The following is a 27,619-nucleotide window of genomic DNA, read 5'->3' on the forward strand; positions in this document are numbered from 1 at the left end:
GCACATAAAAATTGTTGATACGCCATTATGAACTACCTCATATGGCACACACACACACACACACACACAAACACACACACACACATACACACACACACACACACACACACATACATATACACGCACTTAAAAAAAAAAGACTGAAATGCTGAAGCGCGACCGATAGAGGGCGCCACGTAAACAACGCACATCCTCCTCCTCGGGCGGACTCTTATTTTGAAAGGTGACTGTCGTCACCGCGGACACGTTTCTTTGACGTCTCCTTGACGCTGCGTGTCGTAGCCGCCTGACGCTATGTGGAAAGTAGCAATGTCGGAGGAGATCGGGAAGGCGCTGCAGTCGGTGGTGGAGCGGGTGAACCAGGCGTCCGCGCGGCGGCCTCAGGTAACCGCAGACCGGCGGCTCCACTCGGGCGTGACCTGCGGCTCCACTCGGGCGTGACCGCCGCGGTCGCCGCCAAACGCGGGTTGGTGGGGTCCGAAAAGAGAGCGGTGCGGCGGCGGCGGCGGCACGACTCGTTATGTAAGGCAGCCGAAACACCTCAACCTTTGGATCGGAGACCGGCAGCCTGGCTGCTGGGGGCAGCACTTTCATAACACCGTGCGCGCGCCGTGCGCGGCGGCGGCGGCGGCGGGCACCTCGGCGCGCCAGGCTGCCACTTTTGGCACGTCTGGCATTCGGCACGTTTTTATAAGGCTGGTCGTGATTTTGAAAGATACCCACTAGTGGAGATGTCCGCGTCATCGAGCCTTTGAGGTCGACGTGCAGGTCAGATCATGAAGGAACCCACAGAGTCCCCCCCCCCAGTGGCCAGTTTCTCACTCGTTGGCGGAGACGACTGACTCATGAATAGCATCCTGTCCACAAACACTCGGCTGTCATCACTGACTTGCAGGCTCCTGATGATGGGGCTGACTCGCTCCTGACACACTGATAGGGATGCAGATGATGAACGAGCCTGTTTTTGTCCTCCCCCAGACACTGCCAGCTGTGCCGCCCCGCCTCGTAGCTGTCAGCAAGACCAAACCCCCAGAGATGGTGGTGGAGGCCTACAGACAAGGGCAGCGGAACTTTGGAGAAAACTACGTGAGTATGAAGGGGCCGCCGGGGGAAAGCTCTGAGAGCAGCGCACGGTGGAGGAATAATGTTGAGACTGACCTCGCTCCTTTATCTCCCGCCAGGTGAATGAACTCGTGGACAAAGCTTCAGATCCTCTGGTGGGTTTCTGTGTTTCATCGGGTCAAAGTGATTTCTTCCGACACCAGAGTTGCATATTTCTTTACAGCAAACTTCTTTTTGTGCCCTCGTCCAGATTTTAGAATCTTGTCCAGAAATCAAGTGGCATTTCATCGGCCATCTGCAGAAGAATAACGTCAACAAACTTTTGGGTAAGTGTCCATCGGCTGTCCCGCCCCGTCTCCTGCTGAGAGCTGCATGTCTTAAAGAAAAACGAAACGGTTAAAACCCGGGTCTCGTCTTTCTGTCGCCAGCGGTGCCAAACCTGTTCCTCGTGGAGACGGTTGACTCGGCGAAACTGGCCGACAAGGTCAACAGCTCATGGCAGCGGATCAGGGGAGCCAGCACGCAGAGGTTAAAGGTCATGGTGCAGATCAACACCAGTGGAGAGCAGAGTTAGTATTGATTTCATGGCTTCTCTCTGTAAGCTGATCCCAGACACACACTGGGTGCACAGAGTTGGTTGTTCCCACACATACACAGCATGTGTCGTGTTGGTTGCAGGTAAACACGGCCTTCCACCAGAGGAGACGGTGAACACGGTGAAGCACATCGTATCCAAGTGTGCCGCCCTGCACTTCTTAGGACTCATGACCATCGGGCGCTACGGCTACAACCTCGCCCTGGGCGCCAACCCGGACTTTCAAGTACCAACATGTCCTACAAATACGATTTTTCCAAAATTCTTATTATATTCATGTAGGGCTGTGCGATATGGACTATAAATAACATTGGGATACACAACAGGCCACGATACATTGAATATATTCGAGATACCGCCCACCCCTATATTCATGTGTTAAAAACTCCACTCTCGCTCTATCTACGCAATACATCACTTATCTTAAACCTGACTGTCAAGCTCAGGGCAGGTTATTGTTGAACATGACATGTCAAAAACTGCGACAACTGAAACTACAGATGTGCAAGTGAAGCCTCGTGATCTAAATGGCATCTGGTGTTTTTTTTTCAAAACGAATGGGACCAAGGCGCTGCAACAACAGGACCAGGAGCCTGTGTTTTAATTGTTTAAACTCTAATCCCCTTTGTTCATGACATTACAGTCATTTTGCTGACACGCTTTTGTCCAAAGCGACTTACAATCATCAGATAGCAGGCAGCATTAAGGGCCACACACTGGGATGACCTGAAATCAAACGACAACCTTCCCTACCATAGTCAACGTGTGTAACCCACTAAGTTATACCAGCTGCTGTCGAGTTTGCTACATTTAAATCTAGATGCTATTTTTCTAAATGCTACAGAAAAGTAAGTAAGTAATAAGTTGTCATTGTCCAAACAGCCTACATCTAAAATATTTTAGCTGATTAAGATTATTGGTGTTGATAGTGTTGAGAGTTTGTACTTCAACACTGATATTTACTTTGTAACAGGTCATAGTCCCAGTGAGACCCTGGTATGATTGGAGAATGACATTCATTCAATTATTATCACCACTTTAGTCGCACTATTTAGTGGAAGTCTTGTACTCTATGATTATGTCTTGTTACGCCAACGTGTCATTTGAAGCAAAAGATTCGAATGTCGTCACTCGTGGTGTTTTTTCATGTGACACAATCTCCGACAACCCCGGTACCATCGGCTAATCTCTAAGGAAAAAGAAATGAAATTGTAAATTAAAACACTTCTGAAAATTCGGGAAAAACTCATCTTCAACCAATTTGGAAATTAAAACTAAACAGGAACTGATCTCATGGCAAGTAAAGAAAAATCGTCATATAAAAAAAGTGGACGATCACATCTTATTGAAGACTTACAAGTCCGCTGATAAGTCTGAACAGAAATACTTACCTGGGTTCGACGTCATTGGAAACGGTTTCACCTTCATAGAGTTTGTCTCCCAGAGCGAACGGACGCGTCGGCTTTAAAATGATACCGCTTGGTATGGTCCAAAGTCAACAACTCTAAAGGATCTGTGTCCAGATTGTTTGTTTAAATATATCTGCTGATAGATTGTTAGAATAAGTTTTAAAACTGAATAGAATAAACTTTAATTTGAACATTTAAAAAAGTAATAACTAATAACATATATTTTAAAAGAAAAAAACTATGACAATTATAATGATGGATAACTAATAAACAAGATAAATCTATAAATAAATATTTGAAAAGGAGTAGGAAGAAGCATTATGCTTTTCTAGTCCTACCCCTATTCCATACAAATACAAATCTTCAATACATCAATTACATAAACCAGCTCTCCACCACTGTGTCCATCCTAAGACTCCCCTTCCTGCTTTCTATACCTAGCAGAAATTATTTTTAGAAAAAAATTGTAATTGTATGATGTTTCTGATTTGTTTGACCTCTTCCTCCAGTCTGTTCCACAAAATCACCCCACACATTGATATGCACATGCTTATCAAGAGTTGTGCGTACATAATGTTTGTTGCAAATTTGACTTCCCCCTTAAATTTAACCCCCCTCTCTGTCTGAGAGCAGTTTTTGAATATTTCCAGGATGTAAATTGTTGCTTGCCTTGTACATTATCTGTATAAACTGATAAAAACGGTGTTTTCATCTCAGCAATGTGCCCGTCTCGTAGATGCTGCTGAGTCGGCGGCAGGAGCTGTGTGACAGTCTGAAGCTGCCCATGGAGGAGGTGGAGCTCAGCATGGGCATGTCCACAGACTTTGAACATGCGGTGAGTGTCGCTCCTTATCAGCACTAGTGAACACTGTCTGTGCAAAAAAATCTTGGAGCTAATGTCGAGCGGAATAATTTTATGAGCAGCAAAACCCTTATTTTTTTGTGAACTGTTACCAGTATTGAATTATTTATGTTACAATTTCAAGCCCCTCATGGACAGGTCCCCCCTCCACTACCGAAAAGGTTGACAATGTTGTTGTGGTGGTGGCCGACTCGCGTGTGAACGATGAGCATTCAGAGACTCATGCAGTTTAGAGCAAGAGAGTGTAGATTCATTTAACAGATGTCTCTTAAACGCCTCACATGTGGTCCCACATCAGGGTTTTTGGGGCAGCGAAAATCTCCTTTATTCTGTCCCATTACGCTACAGTTTGTTTTTGGGTCACTGTATAGAGCATTCATAGGAAGTTTAAGGAGGTTTATAGTTGTAATTGCCATAATGTGCCAGTGTTAGGGCCACCGGGGGTCCTTTTTATCCTTGGGGTACGGTGGCCCTGAGAGCTCACAGCACTGCAACTTAAGGAAACACATGATGCAAATAGACAACACTCAAGCAAATCGAAACAGAACTGTTTCCAGAGGACACTTAAAGGTGATGCACACGTCTGAATCATGCCATCACAGTGTTAAAATAAATCAGAAGCACTTACTTTTTATCTCATTTTCAAACACCACTGACTGAAAGAGAACCTTAATAGCGCTGAGTCAAAATCCGCGGCAACAACAATCGTGTCCGGACTTGTGCATCATTTTTAAGTGTCCTCTGGAAACACTTGAGCCTGCTCCTTATATGTGCCACTAGCTTTAATTTCAATAATCCTTCATAAATATATATATATATATTTAGCTGTTTATAGGATTCTCATTATTATATAACAAAGGACCTACGGTCTGAACTTTATGTAATGAGTGCACGCAAGTTAGCGTATCGTTTTTTCACATGTGCATGTTCTCCGATTTGTTGAAGATCGAGGTGGGTGCCACCAACGTGCGAGTGGGCAGCATCATATTTGGCAACAGGGAGTATCCCAACAGTGCAGCGAACACTCCGAATCCCAGTCCGGCTCCCAGCCCGGCCCCCAGCCCGGAGAAAACAGCCAAGACGGTGTCCGAGGAGTCGGCCAAGAAGATGCAACACCTCACCGTGTCCGAACACTGAACACAGAGCGCCCCCTGACATGCTTTTTAAGAAAGTTTTTAAAGAAAATCCTCTTCTTGGTGGGCTGAGGGAACAGAGCAGTGAGGCGGACCGTTTCCACAGGTGCCATTGTGGAGTTAAGGTCGCAAAGTTCTTGCATCGTTTTAAAGTGTATTTGCCTAACCCTCCTCACTTCTCTGTGTGTGCCCTTTTTGCTGTTTTAAGCACTAAAAAGTGGCATTCGCTACAGAACTAGTTCAGTCGTTTTTTAAAAGTAGTGTGTTACTAACCTGTATTGCTCTGTGTGGAAATCTCTCCCCCAAGATAACTGGACACACCACATGTGTACAACCACGGAAAAGACGCCGACAAATGGAAAAATGATTTGTGAGATAGTGAAGATTTGTTTGGATTTGTTGTGCCGGTGTGACATTTTCTACCTTTCCGACCCAATGTGTGACAGTGCTGAAACGTGCTTGACTGTGTACAGTGTCCCAGGGATCAGGAGCTCCAGGCAGTACAGTGTACCGTTTTTGTTGCACAGATGACTTAAAGACTTGATTTAATAAATAATGTTTCCCTTTATAAAGACACATAGTGTTTGTGCGTTTGATATTGTTTCGTACCGCGCGCCAAACACTCTTTATTCTTGACACAAACAAATTCAAGAGAAAATCTGGTGTTTCTGTGTAACTGTTGTGCGTCCGTGTTGTTGTCCTTTGTCGGGAACGAGAGGGCTGACCTATGCAAAGTGATGGTCATGTTTCAATGTGTTTTCAATACTGCGGCTGTGACGGCGTCGCAGTGGTTCCTTCGAAGATGTCAAGAGGTTAGTGTATTTTCCAGTCTAAGAAAAGTATGATCAGTGTAAGTGATGAAAAAAAAGGTTTGTCAGATGGTGGTTGCTGTCTGAACAAGCCGTCCGAGCGTTGTTTGGTTTGGAATCTGGTTCTGAGCCGAAAAACCAAGCAATAAATTGCACTGTTGAAAAAGCTGCCATTTACTGTGTATTTTTTCCAGTTAAGGCAAAGTGGCACAAATACGATCAGAGATAATTTCTTTATTAAGTACATGCAGGTGACATCTGGAAAAAATTTAATTCTTTCAGTGTTACTGTAACAACTTTTTTTGTGAAAAAGGAATTTAGTTCCCAAACATGTTGCATCTCAAGAACTTGACCTAAATCTACATTTTGCATGTAAAAAAAAAAAGAGAAACTTTAAAATTGGACCTCATTGTTTCTTTCAGATTATAACTTATTTTAAACTAACAAGAGTTAAAATGCTTTGCAGCATTGAGAAATGGAAATAGCTCATTAAAAAAAAGCAATAAAACCCAGGCTACGACTGCTCAATAAATACGTTCTGATTAAACAAACAAAAAAAACCTGCTGACACAATCAAAAACAAACGTCAAGACTTGAGCATCCCGTCCTTATGAAAGGCATCAGAAACCTAACAGGACAGTCAATAAGCCAAACCTGTTATTGACAACTCACAGAACAATTCTGCTAATCATAGGCGAGTATCACAAACTGTCTACAGGCCGAGCTCTGGCAGCAGGGACCTGGAAGGACGGATGGTAACATGTTCATAAGCAGTAAATAAACACCTAATATATGGTTTATAACACTGTTTAATCACGCATAAAGAAAATGTGTTTATTAGTGCATTTGTTAAGAATCTAACCGGTGAATGAATTGAAAAATTTATACTAGAAAACAAATGTCACCATATCAAACATGAAGTTAAAATGTAAGTTATTTGCCATGTGGACAAATTTTTCAGCCTCCATCACAACTGAACAAAACATTTTCTGATGAAGGCCACAAGATGGGGCTGAAAGCTCAGGGAAAAATCTAGTAAGTGGGTTAGATAATGACACAATGAGCGTTTGTTATGTGCCATTAATAAAATCACAGCTATGATATACTGTGTCATTAAAGATGAATTAAGAGTTTGTTCCCCAGTTTCAACCACTCGACCGGGAAATCATAACTTTTTACCAATAAATTAATTAAGACCGAAAATGTCCTCTACTGCCACTATATTACAGGCTGTTATGAAGCATTTATTGAATGTTTATGTTCCGCTTATGAATATTAAATACAGGGATTTAAGCAACATGTGCATGGGAGGAATCAGGTGTGACCAAAGCTGAAAGCTCATGTTCAGTAGTTATAAAACTAATGTGCAACACTAACAATGACCAAAAAAAAATGATTTAGGAGTCGATAAGTTACTTGGTTATATTTAACGGCTTAAACATTCTCATCGTTACACATCCACTGGCTCCTGTGACTGTAAAAAAAAAACACAGTCTCAGTTCATTTATTGTCATCTCTGCTTCTTCTTGAACAGGGAAACGTGAAGAGCACACCAAGAAAGGCAGTTGGAACGGTGTGTTGCTAACGGAAAAATATAACAATAGCTTAAAACGTTTGCGGGAAAAAGGAGAAAAAAAAAACCCAATTCCCCGGACGGAGAACTGCTGCTGACAATGTGTTCGTACCATTTATGGCCGATCACACCCGTCTTCCAAGATGTTTCTGTGGCTCTGTTGGTGGACGTCTCTGTTCTGCTCAGTCAAGACTATCTTCCTCTCGTGTTTTATGTCGTTTTTCTGATGCTGCCCACACTCGGACAGACACTACACCAGTTTCTTGGCCTCAAAGAAGCTTTTGAGGTGCTTCATCTGCCAAATCCCCGTGACGATGAGGATGAGCGTCTGAGCGATGGACCACCACAGAACACGCTGGTTGGTGCTCTCGCTCGTCATGCGGAAACGCTCCTCGCGATACTGGAAAAAGACAACGCAGGACGAAGTCACTAAATCCGTCATCTGGACATGATCTGTTACACATGTATTTGGGGTTGTTGTTTTTTACTGACCCTCTGGTAGTTTTGCTCCTTCTGGATCTGTTCGACCTGGTCCAGAAGTTGTCGTACTCGCAGCTGCAGCTCGGTGAGTTTGTCCTTGGCTGCAATTTCAGGGTAGTTGTTGGTGTGTTCTCCGACCTGAATATCCAGATGCACTCTCTGCAATACCGGGAAACAGAGAGTTGTAAATTTGCATGCTTGAGTCTTGAGGCGATGACTTTTCCCTCCGCCACCCACAAAACTTTAAAGGGTTAGTTTTCCTTTCTGTCTACTATTCCTATCTACTATTCCTTGACCTCGGTGGAAAACGTCATGAGGTCAAGGAAAAGACTTAGGAAAAGCCGACAGCGCTGCTCCGAGAATCCAACTCGACTCTCAGTATTATACGTCATTATGTGACGGCGGATGTTGTCGACGTGCGTCCTCCATGGTGAAACTACACATTTTTGAAGATGGACTTCAAAAAACGCAGCGGCTCCATCCGGCATGTTTCAGAGTGTATTACCAACGTGTGACATCAGATGTAAATGCTTCATATGTAACAGTAACTTACATGATGACCTTCGTCACTTCTGGGTCAATTTTCATTCTACTTTTACTTCTACTTCTGATTGAATCGTTTACGTTCGTGCATGGCGCGTCACGTTAAATATTACTGCCGCAAAGAATTGTGGGGCGTCTATTTCTCCTTTCCTTTCGTTAAGGAAGATCCAGTGTACCCTATGCTCAAGGAGATAGGAAAGGAAGCATTGAAGCACCTTTCCTCCGCATTTACAGAGAGTGAGTCTGGTCCTGTCCAGTTGGTCCTGATTCTTCCTGTTAAAAGTCAAGTGCTGCTCATTTTCGGAACTGTTGGGTTTCTCTGTAATATTGTAATTAACAATAAACTAGTGATCAACCTCACTATGTCAAATGCCTTAAGATAACGTATGATGCGATTTGGCCCTATACAAATAAATTTCACGTTCAAAATTCTTTTTTAACACTGCCTAAGCCTCAGGGTGGAGCCTAGCCTCAAAACCAACCTGACCAGGGAAGGATGCGCTCCCATGGTAACTCGTCACTTCTCAGACTTATCTAAAACTGATTCTACAGATTTTCCTGGAAATAAACCTGATTTACCAACGCAAGCTTGACTTAACAGGGGCTGAAAGACCAGTGTGAACACGTAGAGCACAAAAGTAAGGTCATGAGTGATCAACATTTGTGTGAAACACTTTGAAGGAAGATAAAAATCTAAGCAGTGACTATGGTCATACCAGTTTTCCACCTGCAAACAGAGCCATCTTGGTGGAGTTGGAGTGCAGACAGATCTGATGTTCTCCAGGAGTGTGGGAGGTGAAGGTGAACCGTCCGTCTGACCCATACTGACGAGAAAGGATAATCTGGGAGAGTCGTAAGAGAAAAATTTTGAGATTGTATTCATATGTATGTGGGTGTGTTAGGTATTACTTCCTGCTCTGTCCTGACCTTTGTATCTGGATCCTTGATCTCGACATGCATCCCGAGGCCGGGGGTGGCTGGGAGGAAGGAACCAGTCTGTTTGTCCCACAGCTGAGTCCTGTACTTCCCTGTCAAACAGGCAAAGCAACACACACACAAGTTATCCAGTATTCATTCAAAAGACAGCGTTAACAAGACACCAGTGACAATGCGACAGAATTAAAGTCATATGAGGAAATGGTAACACAGATATCTAAGCTACAGTGCTGTAAATGTAGAAATACATAAAAACTAAAAAGAAAACTGAATGCAATTAAAAATATAATAAGTTTAAGTTTAAATTAAAATGTCCTCTCATTTTGAAATGTGTACAACCTCAAAATCAAGAAATGTTTCAATTAATGGCAGATTTCAATTTTAGTAATGTGGGAGCCAATTGTTTTCAGACACTCAAGCATTCGTTCATGGAGGTTATCCAGAACCAGTTGTTTCAAAATATCCTCTGTTTTAAAATAGGGGTTTTCCAGACCAACAATGCAGATACATTATATGTTTGTGTATATGTTCGTCAATAGGTAACAACAAATTGTTGAACAGAAATGCCAGTAGTAGGTTACATATAACTTATTTTGTCCACTGTAGACAATACAATGAGACAATGTAAAATAACCCACTCAGTACACATCCTGATCATCATTTGAAATAGTAGACAAACTTTAGATTATTGACACACCGAGCAGACACAAAGTAACATGAGCATTCAAAACCTCCACCAAGGATGTTGTGTTTTCATTGCCGTTTGTTTGTCTGTTGGATCTGGATAAATGTGCGAATCCAGGATTTTTTTCCCCCACTTTATTTGATATGGCTCGATAGGGCATTTGCCTTGGCAGAGGTAAGCGCTCTCTGCAATTGCCCTTCTCATTTTAAGTCATGTTTCTAGCCACCTGATGAAATTGATTGAGATGTTCACTCTTCTGTTTGCTCTGTTTTGGTCTCCACTCACTCAAAAGGGGAATGCTAAGTGCTCCACTGCAGCCACTGAGAGCAGTGAGAGTGAACCAAAAGCTGTGGATAGCAAAACCAAAACAATGACCTGAAAGACGCTAAAGTATTGCTAAGTGGAACTGCCAAGTTTGGGAAATTTTTCTGACCGTTATATGTGATACATTTTCCATTACAAGGAGGGGGGGGGGGGGGGGGTTCCAGCCAATTGAATCAAAACCTTTAACCAAATTTTCAGAAAATCATCAAAGAAAATGCTAATATAGGCGACTTCCATCCACAACTTTTATGCAAATGTTAGTATTTGGATTATTAAGATGGGGGGCCATAATTCTATAGTCTGGTGCCGTTATAACACAAGATGATTTAATTAAAAGAGCACCAAAGGACACAACATTTTCAAAATATAAATACCATCATAACAAGAATTTAGGATTATCATTAGACCATGACCGATATATCGGTTGGCCGATAATTTCAGCCGATTTTAGCCTTTCACAGACATATCGGTTTGGCCGATATGTTTAGACCCCGACCGATATTATTGGCCAACTGATAGGAGCCTTTAAATGTGCATTCATGTTTACATTTTAGGTAAAACCAATGTTTATTCTTAATTCACGTTCTATTTATTTGGTTATGTTTGTCGTTATATATATATATATATCTATATCTTTATAGATATAGATATATATCGGCATCAGGAATCTTATACTCCCTAATATTGATATCGGCATCCATATTGGTCGGGCTCTAATTAATAATAATAATAACAAATTTCCTTTATAATTATAATATAGTAATTCCCAATTTATGGGTTTGTATCTGTATTGTGAAGGAGAAAGCCATACAGAGCGTACTGTGCAGATTTACACGAAAGATGATAATTGCAACTATGAGAAACAGGCAACTCATCGTGACTGTTATTGCAGTAAATACCATACAAATACAGTTTTATTTACGGAGGTTTCAGCCAACAGACACCATTTTCGGGCTTGTAATCACCCTAAGCACCACGGACTTGGATCGTTCTGTGGTCGCTACAGCCATGATGAATATGGCATCATCATCATCTTTGCTAGAACCAGATGTTTGCGTACAGAGCTAGTTAGCTGCGTCCAGCTAACGACATCCCCGGCAACAGCTTACCAATAACCATAGTCTCGTCCGGAATTTCCTCAATGAAGCATTTCTTCTCCGTCTCTCCTATGTGGAAGTACAGCGCGTAACTTGGAAAAATCCAAGCCGACAGTAGAAGAAGTCCAGCGGCAGGGGTGGAGAGCATCATGTAGCTTCTTTCATTCATGGACGTGTATTGTGATTTCGTTTTGCGCACTTCAGCACAGGAAGCTGCGGCGCTGCAGCCGGCTGACGTCACATCCCACTGCGGAAGAAGGAAGGGGATTTCCTGAGGTGTTGGGATTCCTTTCCCCCTCAAATTGGGCTCACAGGCAGCTCTCACTCCCAGGATGGATATCTGTGGACTCCTTAGGCCTGGTAATGTATGGTGGACTCATACAAAAGGGTTAGGCGTTAGATGTAAAAATGTAAAATATGTAAAAGCATTAAAATAATTAATGTGGGAATATAAAAGGTAATAATGTAATATGGTATAAAATAATATGGACATTTTCTAGATTTTAGATTAGATTCAACTTAAGTATTTACATGTATGGTACAATAAGTTTGAGACTACTTGGAAAAGTGGCCTCAGACCCACAGTTTCCTCGTGTCTCGTGGAGAAATATGACATTTAATTATGAATCAATATATATTTTTTAAACTGTTTGGCAGTTTGCAATTAATAATCCTTAACATACATTTTAGAACACCTGACACATTTAAAGGATGATACGTTGTTTTTGTATGTAATTATAACAAACAAAGAAGGAGAGTTAACAGTTATTGATATAATAAACTCATAATAAGGACAGACGGAATATCAGCAGCTGAGAAATTTTAGGTTATGGTTGTCTATCATGCGTTGATGATGAGATGTATTTAGCCTGAGAGGAAGTGCTGCCTGAGAGGCTGAACTCAGGGTACATTAACTCCACATATTTCCTCCCGAGCTATCAACAGTCTCCTCGGGGTTGACTGTTAACCTCAACCCAACTTTAAAAAATCACAGAGTGTAAAGATAATTTTATGATATTTGGCAAAACGCCTTTCGGAAGACAAACAGTCCGTTTAGTTAACGCCTGTCAACGGGTGAGTCAAATGACCAAGTCGCTGGTTTGCTAAATTATCCTAGCTAGCTCATAAGCTAACCCGCTCGCCGTCTAGCGTTAACCAGCGCTCTGGCGTCGGATACATTACGTTAGCTACGCTTACTTACGGTACAGATCGTATGCGAGTGACAGCTCGTCCGCCTCTTATTCTGGACAACAAACCCGGAAAAGAAGAAAGGGTGAGAACCAGCTGTGCCTGCGATGTTGTAATGTTAGCTGTGATTGGGTGCTGAGGTCAGATTTGATCCCGTGTCACTGCGGAGGAAGGAAAACAACATCGATGTAACGTTAGCTCGTATTGAATATGTATTGGTCATGTGCTGACGATCATCGACACCATTGGGAATGATGAGTGATGTGTTTTTGTGTGTGTTTTTTTTGCTTATGATGTGCTCCAATGTATGAATGAAGCTTCGACGCTCTTTGCCTCATGGTACTGGGGATGACGTAATGTTTTCCTCCCGTCCACCGCCACCTGAGTGAAGGCATTCCAGCACAGAGTCCCGTCAGCGGGCCAGAGGGCCTCTTCACAGCCGACGGGGCCACCACGATTTTTGACGAGGTGTTAAAGAGAAAGTGAAAGTCAGTGGCGTGCCACACCACGTGTGTCATTGCACGCAATGTTATTTGATGATGTTTGAGATGTTTGCCATTGATAACACAGGGATGTGTTATACCGTGTGTGTGTTTCTGTAGGGATGGTGCAGCCCCAGCCCGATGGGCCGATGCAGTGGGACATGCCAGCAGAGGAGAGTGGTGGGACCCTCAGGGTCTCAGCAGAGCTGGCTGCCAATGAAGTGGTGACCAGGTTGCTGGGTGATAACCAGCAGCTCAGAGGTAGGACACATTCCCATAACTCAGTATCTGATCAACACTGTATATCTCATCATGGAGGGATTCTTGATTGAACAAAACAGCATATAAGCAGTGAGAGTGAGATTCAGATGCAGTAATACCTGTCTCAAATCTAACATTAGCCACAGTGAGCTGCTGGTTCCATCAAACCAAGACTCAAAAAACCCGGAGTGTATCCGACTGAGAAATGCGTTTGACTGCTAATGGACTTCCACCGGTGGATTTGGTGATTATGGAAGAATGATGAACGTGATAAAAACACGATGGAACAGAAGTGCAAGGAAAGAAAAGTCATAATGTTAGCAAACGACAAGTAATGTAATGAATGAAAGCAATACATTGAGCAAGAATGTAATAAATTGTTAACAACACATATTATCTGTTGATAATACATAGAGTTACAGCAAGGAAGAGTCACAAAGTCTGTGAACTAAATCAGTAATATCAGATACACAGCAATGTCCATCTGAAGTTTACTAACATTAACTAGTGGCCACAAAAAGCTACTGGTTGTACAATATTGTTTGAGTTGGTCTGTAGTTGCAAAACCCACCGTGTAATTACAGTAACTGAGCATTTTCTCATTTTATTTCTTATACTTCAAAATTTTATCTGTAAGAGGAACATGGTTGTGTCTTTCAATATTTACATGAAATCACGACATTACAACCGCACTACAAAATTAATATAGCTATCTACATCTAAGGACATGAAGTGTCCGTCTGGAGTCCAGAGGGACATTTTCCAGAATTTTCCAGAGGGGCTGTATTTGAGGGGTTGCTCTGGACAATTTTTGGGAACTTTTCCTACCAGCCCAGAAAATGTCAGAGTGAGTCCATGTGAGAATACAGCAGGAGAGGCAGATTCAAGGCAGGCTGGTGCGCTACCCACGCGGCATCCTCTGACTGAAACTTCCGGAAATGTTCCTGTGGTTTTGAACACATCTGACTCAGACAAGATCCTGTTACCATTCTTAATATGTGTGAATGCAGGGCTCCAGAGTGCGAACCATCGTGGTCGCATGTGCGACTAAAATTTTTCCTTGGTCGCACTGGTGCGCCTAACATTTAGCAGGTCTGTCTGTGTAGTGTTATGTTTTCTTCCCCACCAGTATGCAGCAATGAAGAATACTGCGGTCTGAGCCAATCAGGCAGAGTAGGGGCCTTCGTCTCTGACCCTGGTATTCTTCTTTGCTGAATGTTGGTGGGATAAATAAATCAGGCATAGTGTTATAAGCCTATCCAATTCCACCTTGAGCGACAAAAGGGAAGAGATCTACAGATTGTTTTTTCATAGAGAAAGATGCTGTGCCCGTAACACCTGTCCTTGGACCTGAAAAGCCCAGCACAGTCACGTCATCGGCGGAGTTTCACCGCTTCACCACCCATCTCCCTCCGTGCTGGTAAGATGCCAGGTCCTGTCCCAATGTCCTCAGTGGAGATGGCCTCATCCGACTAATCCGAGTCAAAGCCAGAGCCCACCACATGCAAACAGGCCAAAGTATATGCGTTTCGGAAGGAAAGGCTTGTCCAATTTCTGTGGCTCAGATATGATAAAACAGCCAACATTATGCATTGCAATTATTGCAAAGAGTGCGGCCGAAGCATGGCTGGGAACACTGCTTTCGCTGTCGGAGCGTTGAATCGGAACATTAAAAAACAAAAGCAGTGAGGAGTCAGAAATGATAATAAAATTTGACACTTCTTATAATATCGCCAGAGAAGAGCTACCATTTACAAAATTAAGGTCCCAAATCGTCGTCATTAAGGCTGTTTAGTTATTTACACAATGTGTTAAGAAATTACCAATTCATATGGGAACTGTCATGAAAAGGTATAACAAGTTTATTATTGCGGTGCCAAAGGGCAAAGTGAAAAACTTTGGGTGGATCTAAATTATGTGCTGGTGCACCAAAATGAAAAAGTGAGGCGCACCAGTGCAACTAATGTAAAAACTCTGTCTGGAGCCCTGGAATGGCAAACTGTGTTCATGTCTGAAAACAGCTCTGGATTCCTATCACAACAATCTGTGGGCCCTCCTTGTATTCAATTCTACCTGTGGCTGAAATTGTTTCTTTGTGTCACTCAACCTCCCACCTCTGCTTTCACCTTCCCCCCCTCCCCCCGTCTGTCCTGCAGAGGCCCTGCGGCAGAGCAACCTAGCCTTGCGTCAGCGCTGCGAGGAGATGGAGGGATGGCAACGGAGGACGAGAGAGGAAAGAGAATTCCTCAGCTCTCGTTTCCAGGAGGCCCGGAGCCTGGTGGAGAGGCTGGCCCAGGAGAACCACTCCTTACAGGGTCTGGTGAATGGACCTGCCTCGTCGTCTAACCACAGCTGCAGCTCCAGCCAGACTGAAGACCTGCAGGGACGACCGGCAAAGAACGGTCCGCACGACGGACCACAGGTCAGATTGTTGAGATTCACACATCGACCTCAGGCCCCTCTATATTGTAACATATGAGTTGTACCATTAGATAGCTTCCACCGTTATATTTTATAATCCTGCATTCCCATGTGTATGCAGAGATTACAGGAGATATTATTCCACCTTTTGATTACGAGTTAGTGTTTCTTTTTCAGTCGTGTCGTGTGCTCTCATTCCATTTACACTCTCAGTCTTATTGCTCCTGTAATAGTTGCCATATTTTTTTAGCACCTGTCTATTGTGTGGCGACTAATAAACACAGCTCACAAGCCAGTCATATGTTTAAAGTTTACAGATGGAGATGATCTGTGGAGAGAAATTAGTTTTAACAGCCTAAAGTGTATAAAGTGATGGCTGCAGCATCCACTGCCGGTGTCCATGAGCGTGAGCGCCTCCCTCGTGGCTCGTTCCTCTCCACTGTTGCAGCGACTTCAGCACACAGAGTAAAAACGTTGCAGTGAGGCCGAAGTCGGGCCTGGTTTACTTTGTCCGTTGTGCCACCAAAAAGCTTTGCTGAGATCCAGAATATGTCAAACAATACTTTTAATTAAAAAAAGAATCAACTAATTTGGACGTGCACAAAAGAAGTAGCGGTCCATAAAAAGTGAGGCAACCCACTCACCCCCTCTCCACTCCCACACACTGGTGGTCATAAATGATAACGCTAATGACCAACAATATCAAATCATAACTAACCTTATGATATTAATACAACGATTGATTCATTTGTTAATACATTTGTGGCTTCTACAGCTAACTTTATGTGCCAGTTCATTTCCTTTTTCATTTTGCATTACTGAAGACTGAAAGAGTTGTGGATGTATATAATTGACTATATTTATTGGCTTTTGACTAGGGATCGACCGATACAGATTTTTAGGGCCGATGCTCCATCAATTTAATAGTTAAATAGAATTAAATTCAGCGGGTTGCCCGTCTGATCTGAGGTCTTAGTCAAAGTGGGGTTATGGCCAAGGCCGTGGCTCGCCTCCCTGGGTAGAGGGAGACGAGGCTCACGTCGCTCTGGAGCATCTCGGGATCCCCTGCGCAAAGCCTGCGGCGCGGTCAGCGCAGAGACTAAAAAAGTCCACCGGCAGCCGCGCCCGACTCTGTGCGGGACCCGACAAATGGTTGAATATGATGATGATGATGATGATGATGATGATGATGATGTTTCACGTGTTACTGACTTGTTTTTTCTAGTTCCCTCTCGATCTCTGTGATCACTTGTACTGTGTGGGTTTTTTTGAAAGCCAAACTCGCAATAAAGTTGTTGTATAAAGTTGTATAAACACAAATATCAGTTTGATTACAGCAGAGGAGCAATGGCATAATCTTGACTGAAATTTGAAGTTATTAAACAGAAAGGTGATGGCTGCTAAAAAATGTTATTCTAACGCCACTGTATTGTAGAGCTACAACAGTAATCGATTAGTAATCGATTTCTAAATTAATCACCAACTATTTTGATAATCGATTAATCGGTTCTAGTAGTTTTTATGTGGGGGGAAAGTCAAAATTATCTGATTTCAACTTCCCAAATGTCAATATTTTCTGGTTTCTTTGCTCCTCTGTGACAGTGACCTAAATGTATTTTGTGTGTGAACAAAACAAACTTTGTGTTTTGGGAAACACGATCAACATTTTTCACCATTTTATGACATGTTATGGACCAAACACCTAATCGATTAATCAGGAAAATAATCAACAGATTAATCAATGGTGAAAGTAATCAATAGTTGCAGCCTTACTGTATTGTGAGTAAAATCACAGTTGGTTGCTACACTACTTTAGAAGACTGTTTAGGGAGAAATTACAGTTTAAAGAAATCAAAACAAGCTGACTTGGATATGTATATTTTTTTAAAAATTTTTAAAGCTCGAACTTAGTGTTCCCAGCAGTCCGACACCTGACCCTCCACCTCACAGGGCCACTGGTCAATGTTATATATAAACATTGTAACATTGAATGTTTGGCAGGAAATGAGGTAAAGCATTTCAAGTCCCCTTCAAGGGACAGCCGCATGCAAATCACAATATGCGAGTAAAACACGCAATATGTCGGGGAACACAAGGTAGAGTTGCTTCTGCTGAAGAATAGTTTCCCCACCTCCAAACTGTCCCCAGTGGACAATAGACCAACTTCTTCCCTGTTGTGTCTCTCAGACTCTTGATCAGCGGGAGAGGAAGAGAGTTGAGGAGACGGATCAGCACACACAGACCCTGCCGCCTCGCAGCCTGGTAAGACTCTCCTTTTTGGTTTGAGTTTTGGATTTTTATTTAAAAAAAAACTTTTTTTTCATCTAACAGGTGTGTCCGTGTGTTTAGGGTGATGCCACTGTGCATAGCTCCTTGACTAGCACCCTCCTCACTCCCCCCGCCTCATTTTCAGAGGCACTGGGGGAGTTGATGGGCAGGGCAAATGGCCAGGTGAGACTGCATCCCCCCTTTCCACCAATCAGATCCCCGAGACTTGGTTAAGTTGGTTTAGTTGGTTTTTAGATGTCTGGTTTAAGTCTTCACCAACCACCTTAACTGTCATCGAATTCAGGCATGTCAGAAATCCTGACTTCTTACTTGGGAAAATGCTGCTGGACAGCCTGGGAGGTCTGAACCAACATGCAACACTTGAAAAAATGTTGAACAGTTGAAACTGTTTTTTTGTGTTTTTTGTTTTGGCAATATTAATCTTGAGGCAATCCTTGTTTTATTCCTTGGACTTCCGAGCAGGAACTGGCTTGAACTGAAAACACCAAAGGCACCAAAACCTTCTTCGCTTCTTTACTTAGACCGGAGCACTATATTAATACACAGATGTTGGGCACTGTTAATAAACACCAATTTATCCATCTTTACAGACGCACTCTGCATGTTTTATCTTACCTCTTGGTTTATTTCTACTTTTTTTTCCGGTTGCTGTGTGTCACTTCCCTCCTGTCACCACTGTCCCCCCGGTGTCCGCACGTCTCTGGTCCTTCCACTCTCACATCTTTTCTCTGCAGCCCGTGGAAGATGCCAATGAGTTCCCGCAGCTGCTGAAGAGCCACAAAGAGAAACTGGAAGAAGGCATGAGAGAGCTGAGGAGAAAGAATGAAGAGCTGGAGAGGCACAGGGATGAGGGGGAGAAAGAGCGGGAGCGGATGCATTGCTGCATTGTCCAGCTGCAAGCCAAACTGGCCCAAGCACAGGTGAGGCCGCGGTCCAAGCATGTTGACACTCTACCCGGGGAACCAGGGCAGTGATGCTGTGCTACAGATGAGCAGGATAGACAGCACAGAAATAACCACATCAACGACATACAAGCCTCTGCTTGATGACCCGTGAAAAGATTTTAAATCAAAAATATTGAATTATAGGTCAAGAGAAATTAATCAAGAATCAAACACAACCTTTCTGATATCCTGTTACTTTACTCTTACTTTACTCTTTACTCTTACTCGCGACAGAGCAGATCAACACTGCGAACCCCCACCTCTCATACACACTCGCAACTGCTGAGCTCGCTCGCTCGCTCGACTTCACAACATGCGCGCTCGACAAGCTGGACAGCAGCGGTTTATATGATCCGCCAAGTAAACGAGAAAAAAGAAAATAACAATTGCAACAGGAAATATAGACTCAGTGCATAAGATAGTTATTTCCTTGAAAAAATAAGAAAGGTAGTTATTTTCTTAAAAAAGAAAATAATTGCGCGGAGCACAAATGCTCGCTAGCGGTGTTTATCTTGCTCTCTCGTATTGCAGACGCGTGCGTGGTTTGTGCACACGCAAGTTTTAAAACAGGCCAGAAGCATATAGGGGAGGAGAGCGACACATAGCCAATGGTGGGCTTATACTCGCAGCCCACATCCAGTGAGTCAGACGAGTGCAGTGTAAAGGAACGACTCACAGCGACTCAAAGGAGAGACATTAAGAAAGGGTTCAAATCGATGCTGCCAACGGCAGGGATATCATGACTCACTAGTAACGGTCACGCTCCACTAGATCCTACATTTCCCATAATGCAATTTATAGTATCTTTTCATTGACTCTCCCCGCCATATGTATTTCCATGGCTACAGATTTACACTCCCCAAAGGACCCAAAGTCAGTGAACCATGAAGGCTCAGGGAAATATCAGCTGTATTAAAGTGTGCCAAATGGATTTAAAATCAGCACAAGCATAATTTGCCTTGATGTGTGATAATGAGAGATCATCTGTCTTGTCTGTGATCTAAAAGGCTTGTGTGGATGTTTTCACAGGCAAACAGTGTTGCTGAGGAGGCGGTTCAACATCGCTCCGAGGCTCAGCACTCCTCTGACTGGTACCACACGTCTCACTTTGAACACAAAATACCTCAGTGCATTGTTTGGAGCTAACAGTGCTAATCTGACTTTCTGTGTTTGACCACTTGTCACTGGAGTAATGTTTAATGAACATCAACATAATGATAATTCTTGTCTGTGGCATGAGGACATTGGCATGCTTTAGCATTTCTGCCTTACTTCTGCTTAATAAAAAGCCTCTGTTTTGAAATGTCTTCCTCCTTCTCCTCGTCCCTCTGCCTCCTTTCTTGTTCCCTTTTCCAGCTCTAGCCTGGCTAAACTCAAAGAGCAGCTTCAGGCCACACAGGGCAGGTGAGCCCACTGCTCTGTGTGGGTTTCTCTCTCTCTCTCGCTGTGGGGGTGTGTGTGCGTGCGCATGTCCCATGTTTACACTTCCGTCTCCTCTTACTTTTAACTTATTTTGTCTCCTGTATGTTTTTTTAATTTTTTAATTTTTGGCGTCTTTTAGATTGTTTTTTTTATTCTCAAGTATTTCTTCTGTTGGTCATCTGTCATGTTTGGCACTGTTAAAACAAAGTTATTCTATTAATAATAGCATGAAATTAGGAGTAGTGACTTGTACTTAGTGACTAAAATAGAAAACGTGATTATTTTTAATGCATTGCGCAACAGAAAATGAAGCAGTCACAATTATCTCAACAACTGACAACAATGTCACAATCCCACTCCGATGTTCATGCATCAATAATAATGATAAATGCCCACAATGCGTACTTGTACTATTTACTGTGGTAAAAATGTTTGTTGCTGAAAAATTTAATGCAGGACTTTTACTTTTAGGACTTTTTAGCAGGACTTTTACTTTTACTCTTTCTTAATATGGCATTTCTACTATTATTTGATAAAGAATCTGAGTACTTATTGTAAGACTCCACAATATGGATATCGCTCCTTCCGGGCGGATACCGATACGGATTATTTCTAATCTAAGAGGCCGATGGCGGATAATTAAAACAGATATTTGTATACAGTAAAAAAAGTGTCAAAAGGCGTCAAAATTTAGAATAATACAAACCATTAAGACAAAACTTTGTTGAATTTCCTTAAAGCATATCTTTAATTGTCAGAACCTTTCAACATGACCTGAACAAAGTACAGGGAGCTGTCAGCAGCAATATTATGAAGTTGAACAAACAAACAAACATGGACGGGACATTGCTAATGTCCAGAGAGTCGTGACTGTGGCTGCATCATAGCTGAATTTGCGCATTTTAAAGTTTGAAATTATCTTATCTGCAAATCGGCTTAAAAAATGTCCGACACCGATAGTCATAAAAATGTTGAATATCGGCGTCGATAATCGGTCAGGCCGATAATAGGTCAGCCCCTACTATACATAATTAATGGTAATCATCTTGAATTCTCTGGAACCATTCTGTTGCTACTGCTCACTCTGATAATTATATAAGTTAAAATTTAATAAATCTACAGGTTTTAAATTGCAATTTTGATTTAAAAATAATAATGCATATAAAGTGGACTGTGCATATACATTTGAGTGTAAATTAGAACCTGTGTCAGTACTGAGATGAGCTGGCAGCTGATTGTTTGCAGGTACCGGGAGTTGGAGGAGAAGCTTGATTACCTGCAGAAGAGTTCAGCTCAGCGTGACAGAACTGAAGCTCATCTCAAGCAGAAGGACAAGGAATGTGCTCAGGTATGAATGATCCGAGAAGAAAATCTAAAATCTTCAGACGACGGACGTTAAAAAAGCTACTGATGCTGGCGCTGTAGCAGGCAGTCTGAAAGTATAAGCGTTTATTTTTTCAGATAGCCAAAGACTGTGATGCTCTGAAAGCTCAGGCCACTTCCCTATTGGGAGAACTGAAGGAGAGACAGAGCTGCCTGGAGAAAAGTGAGCATGAACGCAAAATGTTGGAAGACAAGTAAGTGGTCACGTCTCGTCAGCGTGAATATACACAGAGCGTAGAATCCTCCTGTGTATCTCATTGTCTTTACCTGTGTTCAGGCTATGCAGTAAGCTGAAGGCCCTGCAGGTGGCCGAGCGCGAGCTGGAGCAGCAGAGGAAGCAGCATCATGTGGCCATGGACAAGCTGCTGCTTCAGACCCAGAGCCTGGAGCAGGCCCTGAAGACAGAGAGACATGTGGTCACAGAGGAGAAGTGGGTTCAACACACACACACACACACACACACACACACACACACACACACACACACACACACACATAGATAGCAGTGTCCCAACTTAGATTGGATCACTGCGTTATCATGAAATTTTGTATAAGTGATTTTCATTTGGGCCACACTATTGTGTTGAACATTCAGTAAACACAAGAGTTGAAACCATTCATCTTTTATCTCCCATCATTTGTCTTTTGAGCAAGAGATATTAACTTGTTTGCCAAAAATAACACGTGAATTTAAATGGATTTTATTCTCTCAAAGATCAAATAAGTCAGGACTTCAAGGGCTCCATAATAATGTAATACACCTGTAATTCAGTTTATCTTTTAGCATTAGGATGTTAACTGTTTCACTGTTTCACAAATCTATTCACTGTCTCCAGCACGATATCTGAGATTTGGTTCCCTTTTTTCCTCTCAGGAAAAAACTGACACAACTGCAGCATGCCTACACGTGCCTCTTCAGAGACTATGATTCTAAGCTGAAGAGTGAGGTAAAAATACATTTAAACATATATTTACCCTCATTAGTTTGGCTATTCAGCTGATGGATATGTGTCTTAACTTTCATGTGAGTGTTGTGTGTTTGTCTTTAAGGGAGGAGATCTGTGCAGCCGACTAGAGGAGGCGGAGCGAGCTCTGGCCCTGAAGCAGGATCTGATCGATAAACTGAAGGAAGAGGTGGAGCAGCTGAAGGGCTCACTGGAGACTGTTCCTGTTCTCACCGCACAGGTACAGTCGTAAAACTGTTCAACAGGTTGTGTGTCAACTTGTTGAACAGGTTGGGTTTAGAGGTAGGAAATAAAAATAACTGTCCATTCCAAACATTTTGTTTAGTTCAGCTCAGTGACCCACAGTTGGTTGTTTTCTTTCTAAGCCAAGTGTCACTCGTGTCACTCTTGAGACATGCTCCGGAATGGGAATTTTTTCTGCTTTCTTTGCTCTATGACAGTAAACTTAATATTTTTGGTGTATGGACAAAAAAAATCATCTTGAGGTTTGGGAAACACGATAGAAATTTATTTTTTACCATTTTATGACATTTTAAGGACCAAACAAGTAATAGATTAAAAAAAATAATTGAAAGATTAATCGATAATGAAAATTATCGTTAGTTACAGCCCCTCAGAAAGGTAATTGGTGTAATATAATTTAATGTGTCATTTATAAATGCCAAGTGGCTTATGATGCTGTGATGCTTAGGGCTCGTTAGGGTTAGGTTTCACAAATCACGTTTCTTTATATCGTGGTAACCAAGCTGGTATCAAGTATTGTTTTTTCATATCAAAGTCTGAAATTTTTATATTGTGACAACACTATTGCGAATATGACCTGAAATGATGACTTTCTGTAAATGCATCTCATAAATGTTATCCAGCTGCTGTGCTGCACTGCTGATAAAAATGAGAAGATTTGATCTATAAACAAAAAGCGGGAGGAGAACAGCGAACACTAGAATGACACTCAGTAGAGTTCACATCTCCTCCAAGGCCCAATAGTCCCCTTAAAGTCAGTCAAGTCACACCAAATTGCAGGTTGCACACACTCATAGATATCAGTCCCCTAAATATGCCTGATGTTTTTTTCAGCAACATCCATGCATTATTCCCTTGGAAATCAGTGAAAATGGAAAAACACAAACAAACCTATCTTGCAGTCTTAAAGGTGACATATTACACAAAAAACCCTTTTCAGTGTTTGTGCACATACAGTTGGGTATCTGTGATGGCTGCGAGGTCACAAACGCCACCAAAAAAGACACCCGGATCGCTGGCCAAACCCTAAAGCCTGGCTCTGAACAACTGGTTCAGATTTCTCTCCCACTGTGATGTCACAGAGGGACTCTTTTGGGGTAATCCCACCTGTATTCTGAGAATCTTCACTTTTCTGGTTAAGGGGCGTGACATTTCCCAAACATTTTGAAAGTGGTTGAGCAATCACAACAGACTGGGCCAGCTGGCCAATCAGAGCAGACTGGGGTTTATTGGGAGGCGGGGCTAAAGGAAATCCAGGCATATTAGACAGAGAGGAACTGCAGGAATGCTAAGAGTGAGAATACTGATGCCTTTTCTGAACATTTCAGCATGTAAACCCTTTCAATTGGTAACCCAAATTAAAACTATTAACCTGAATATGAGCAAATATGTCGCCTTCAAGGAAAGTGGTATTGAATTCCTGGATCCGCCGTTTTGTCCGGATCCTTCCCAAGTTTTATGGGTTCTCTCTTAGCCCATGTCCCATCCTTACACCAAGTTTTCCGGAAATTTGTTTAGTAGCTTTTGTGTAATCCTGCTGACAAACAAACATTCAAACAGGAGTGAAAACATAACCTCCTTGTTGGAGATTATTATTTGATTTTTGCTGAAAGCGACTTTATTGATGCAGGTACCAAAGTCAGCGGTGTAACCCATTAATCTATACCAGCTAAAGAAGCGTGACAATGGCTACACCTTCATTTAGAAGGGTTTACCTGCCTGCAGAGGAAAAAGGCCTAGTGGCCATGTCACAGATCAAAAGTGTTTATAGCTGTACCAAACAGCCACACTCGAATGCAGGGTGAACCGCTGACAGAGAGAGGGGAGTTCTTACAATTGTTTCAATAGGTTTCAAGCTAGAAAGAAAACTACAATACCTGGTTCCTTTCTCACCTCCACACAGCAGGCCAGTCAGGGCGTGACGTTGGTGTGACGTCATGTCAGATTGTCATCTTCACGAAGTTACAGAAATTGTAGGACATCATTGTCAGACATGTACAAATATTATGTCTGCCACATTCACATTTTAACATGTTAATGTAATACAGATACAGTGAAGTGAGACTTAATATTGAATGAGGTCAAATCGCCTCCCCTGTGTGTGTGTGTGTGTGTGTGTGTGTGTGTGTGTGTGTGTGTGTGTGTGTGTGTGTGTGTGTGTGTGTGTGTGTGTGTGTGTGTGTGTGTGTGTGTGTGTGTGTGTGTGTGTGTGTGTGTGTGTGTGTGTGTGTGTGTGTGCGTGCGTGCGTGCGTGCGTGCGTGCGTGCGTGTGTGCGTGTGTTTGCTCAGGCTGAGATCTACAAGGCAGATTTTCTAGCAGAGAGAGAAGCAAGAGAGAAGCTGAACCAGAAGAAGGAGGAGCTGCAGGACCATCTCACTCAGGCCCTAGCTGAGATTGACAGGCTCAAACAGGAAGCCACATCACGGTAACAAAAAAAACACATGCCCATTTCAGTTATGATCATTATTTGTGCCTTTTGTAAAGGTGTGGGGAATATTTATTGAAGGCATTTGCACCGGTCTTTATCTAACCCTGATACATCAGCAGGGAGACATACCTCAACTGCTGATCAGATGCTGCGTCAGCATCTTGAGGCACCATGTCCTGACCGACAGGTCGCACCCAAAGTCAGAGCTGGACATACATTTGTACCGTGGATGAACGTTTTCTGTGTTCACCTCTGTAGCGCACGAATGGAGCAAATGAAGATGAGGCACATGGAAGACTTTCCACCACGGGCTCCACACATTCCGCCACCACAAGGTACATCGCAGCCAACACACACGCAACTGCACACACTCAATGTAACATGCAGTGATACTATTCATTTATGGGCAAAATAATTAGCATTATTATTATCACAATATTATTGTTTATCTTTTTATTTGCAAATTAATTAATCTCAAAACACCTAGAAGATGATCTTGTTGATTAAAGATGATCAGAGTAAACCCCTCCAAGAAAATGTTTTTGAGTGGAAGGCTACTGTATTTACCTTTTTGCACAGAAACGCTCTGGTCCTCTTAAAACAGAGAAATAATTGACAATAGTTATTCTTGTAAGAATTTTTTTTTCTCTCCCTTGCCATAGGTGTGTTCCCCGGTACAGCGTTCAACACGGTGCCACCTGCGCCCTCATTCCGCAATGCAGGTTTAGTACCAGTTGGTGATCAAGGGGCAGCCGGAGCTGAGGATGTGCCGGATTTATGTTGTCCCAAGTGCCAGTACCAGGCTCCAGATATGGACACACTGCAGATACATGTCATGGACTGTATACAGTAACATGAGCAGAGTGAGCACGCCATGACACCAACACACGTAGGAAGATGTATATTACAGTTTAATCACGTATTTGACATTCAGCGTGTCTGCTGCCAGCTCTGGGCACAGCCTGGAAAAACGTGTTCGGTAGTTGCACCTTACTCTCTCTGCAATGCAAACACACACAATTACATACTGTACCATTTTTAAATCCTGAATATGTTGGAATCAAGACAACTAGCAGTCAGAAGACAGTATGAACATGTGAAACAAAAGAGTTTCATACCACAGATTTGATTTCTGCTGTAGCTTTTCCATTCTGCAGCCCGTCCCTTTTCTCGCCATCCTTTTTGTTTCCCAGTGCTTGTTCTGTCATTTCCCCTCCCGCCCCTCTACTTTCATTTCCTTTCCTCTCCGTGCCTTGCCTCTGGCACACTGATGCCCAGTTTGTCCCATTTTCTAGTCTCACTTCACTCCAGTGGCGTAGTGGCAACTGAGGCGGTAACTACATCCTGGGGACTAAAAGCATGTACCTGTAAATTTTAACTACATCGTCCATGTTATATACATGAGTAACAATTGGGCCTAAAGTGATGCTATGTCATTACAAAAATCACAATTCACAGGGTTACTTCACAGGGTTATGTGAATAACTTAGTGGGCTTGAAATAATAAAGAATATTTAAATATGTTTTGTTCATAAATGTCGCTTGTCTACATTACCTCAAAACATGTACTCTTATGTATTAGAGATGGATTTACTCTTATTGAAAAAAGTAGCCATTCTCTGTGTTCTGTGCCTGTGTACACCTTTGACAGCACCAATGCTTTATCTCTGATGTCCCCCCCCCCCCCCCCCCACCCCTGTGCCCCTGACTCTGTCCTCTCTTTACCTGTGGCACCAAGCTATTTATCTTTCTGAATGTAAGCACATAAGAGTTCCTTCACGGTATGTGTGTGAATATTGTCTGTAATTATAGATCATTTGGTGCAAAGAATATTGTTTTGAAACTGTTACCAAATAAATCAGTTATTCATTAGCCGTGTGTGTGTGCGTGTGTGTGTGTGTGTGTGTGTGTGTGTGTGTGTGTGTGTGTGTGTGTGTGTGTGTCAGGAAAAATACTTGCTATGCTTGAATTTTCTTTTTCCATTACAATGACCATGTTTAAAGGAATTATCACCGCATGCTGTGAGCATGTGACTCGGGGTCGACTGATAATTAGTGCCGGCGTCAGGGGGAGTTCTCAATTAC

The 27,619-nt window shown here is 42.6% G+C and overlaps 3 protein-coding genes across 11 annotated transcripts; 2 read left to right on the top strand and 1 right to left on the bottom strand.

The window, feature by feature from the left end:
- The first annotated feature begins 225 nt into the window (after positions 1 to 225).
- LOC118316612 (pyridoxal phosphate binding protein) lies at positions 226 to 5,637 on the top strand. The gene is made up of 8 exons (XM_035644605.2): positions 226 to 384; positions 979 to 1,086; positions 1,182 to 1,217; positions 1,313 to 1,388; positions 1,491 to 1,631; positions 1,741 to 1,883; positions 3,803 to 3,901; positions 4,874 to 5,637. The coding sequence occupies exons 1-8, from the start codon at positions 295 to 297 to the stop codon at positions 5,063 to 5,065; spliced, it is 885 nt and encodes a 294-aa protein (XP_035500498.1). The 5' UTR covers positions 226 to 294; the 3' UTR covers positions 5,066 to 5,637.
- A 451-nt stretch (positions 5,638 to 6,088) lies between these two features.
- Positions 6,089 to 12,957, bottom strand: tmed4 (transmembrane p24 trafficking protein 4). The gene is made up of 6 exons (XM_035644612.2): positions 12,710 to 12,957; positions 11,521 to 11,755; positions 9,394 to 9,494; positions 9,183 to 9,308; positions 7,936 to 8,082; positions 6,089 to 7,843 (listed from the first exon to the last, which is right to left on the bottom strand). The coding sequence occupies exons 2-6, from the start codon at positions 11,675 to 11,677 to the stop codon at positions 7,694 to 7,696; spliced, it is 681 nt and encodes a 226-aa protein (XP_035500505.1). The 5' UTR covers positions 11,678 to 11,755; positions 12,710 to 12,957; the 3' UTR covers positions 6,089 to 7,693.
- Positions 12,413 to 27,407, top strand: ikbkg (inhibitor of nuclear factor kappa B kinase regulatory subunit gamma). 9 transcript variants are annotated; one of them, XM_035644579.2, is made up of 17 exons: positions 12,413 to 12,781; positions 13,014 to 13,184; positions 13,299 to 13,439; positions 15,596 to 15,861; positions 18,048 to 18,122; positions 18,210 to 18,311; positions 18,884 to 19,069; positions 20,123 to 20,184; positions 20,450 to 20,497; positions 21,761 to 21,863; positions 21,977 to 22,092; positions 22,176 to 22,328; positions 22,773 to 22,845; positions 22,949 to 23,083; positions 25,396 to 25,532; positions 25,794 to 25,870; positions 26,198 to 27,407. In XM_035644579.2, the coding sequence occupies exons 3-17, from the start codon at positions 13,301 to 13,303 to the stop codon at positions 26,386 to 26,388; spliced, it is 1,863 nt and encodes a 620-aa protein (XP_035500472.1). In that variant the 5' UTR covers positions 12,413 to 12,781; positions 13,014 to 13,184; positions 13,299 to 13,300; the 3' UTR covers positions 26,389 to 27,407. The 9 variants fall into 9 exon arrangements, with proteins under 9 accessions (XP_035500472.1, XP_035500471.1, XP_035500474.1 ...); XM_035644578.2 differs by having other exon boundaries at positions 13,014 to 13,164; XM_035644581.2 differs by having other exon boundaries at positions 13,088 to 13,184.
- The last annotated feature ends 212 nt before the right edge of the window (positions 27,408 to 27,619 follow it).

Source organism: Scophthalmus maximus, chromosome 3 (assembly GCF_022379125.1).
Source record: "Scophthalmus maximus strain ysfricsl-2021 chromosome 3, ASM2237912v1, whole genome shotgun sequence".
In the NCBI taxonomy this organism is placed as follows: Eukaryota; Metazoa; Chordata; class Actinopteri; order Pleuronectiformes; family Scophthalmidae; genus Scophthalmus; species Scophthalmus maximus.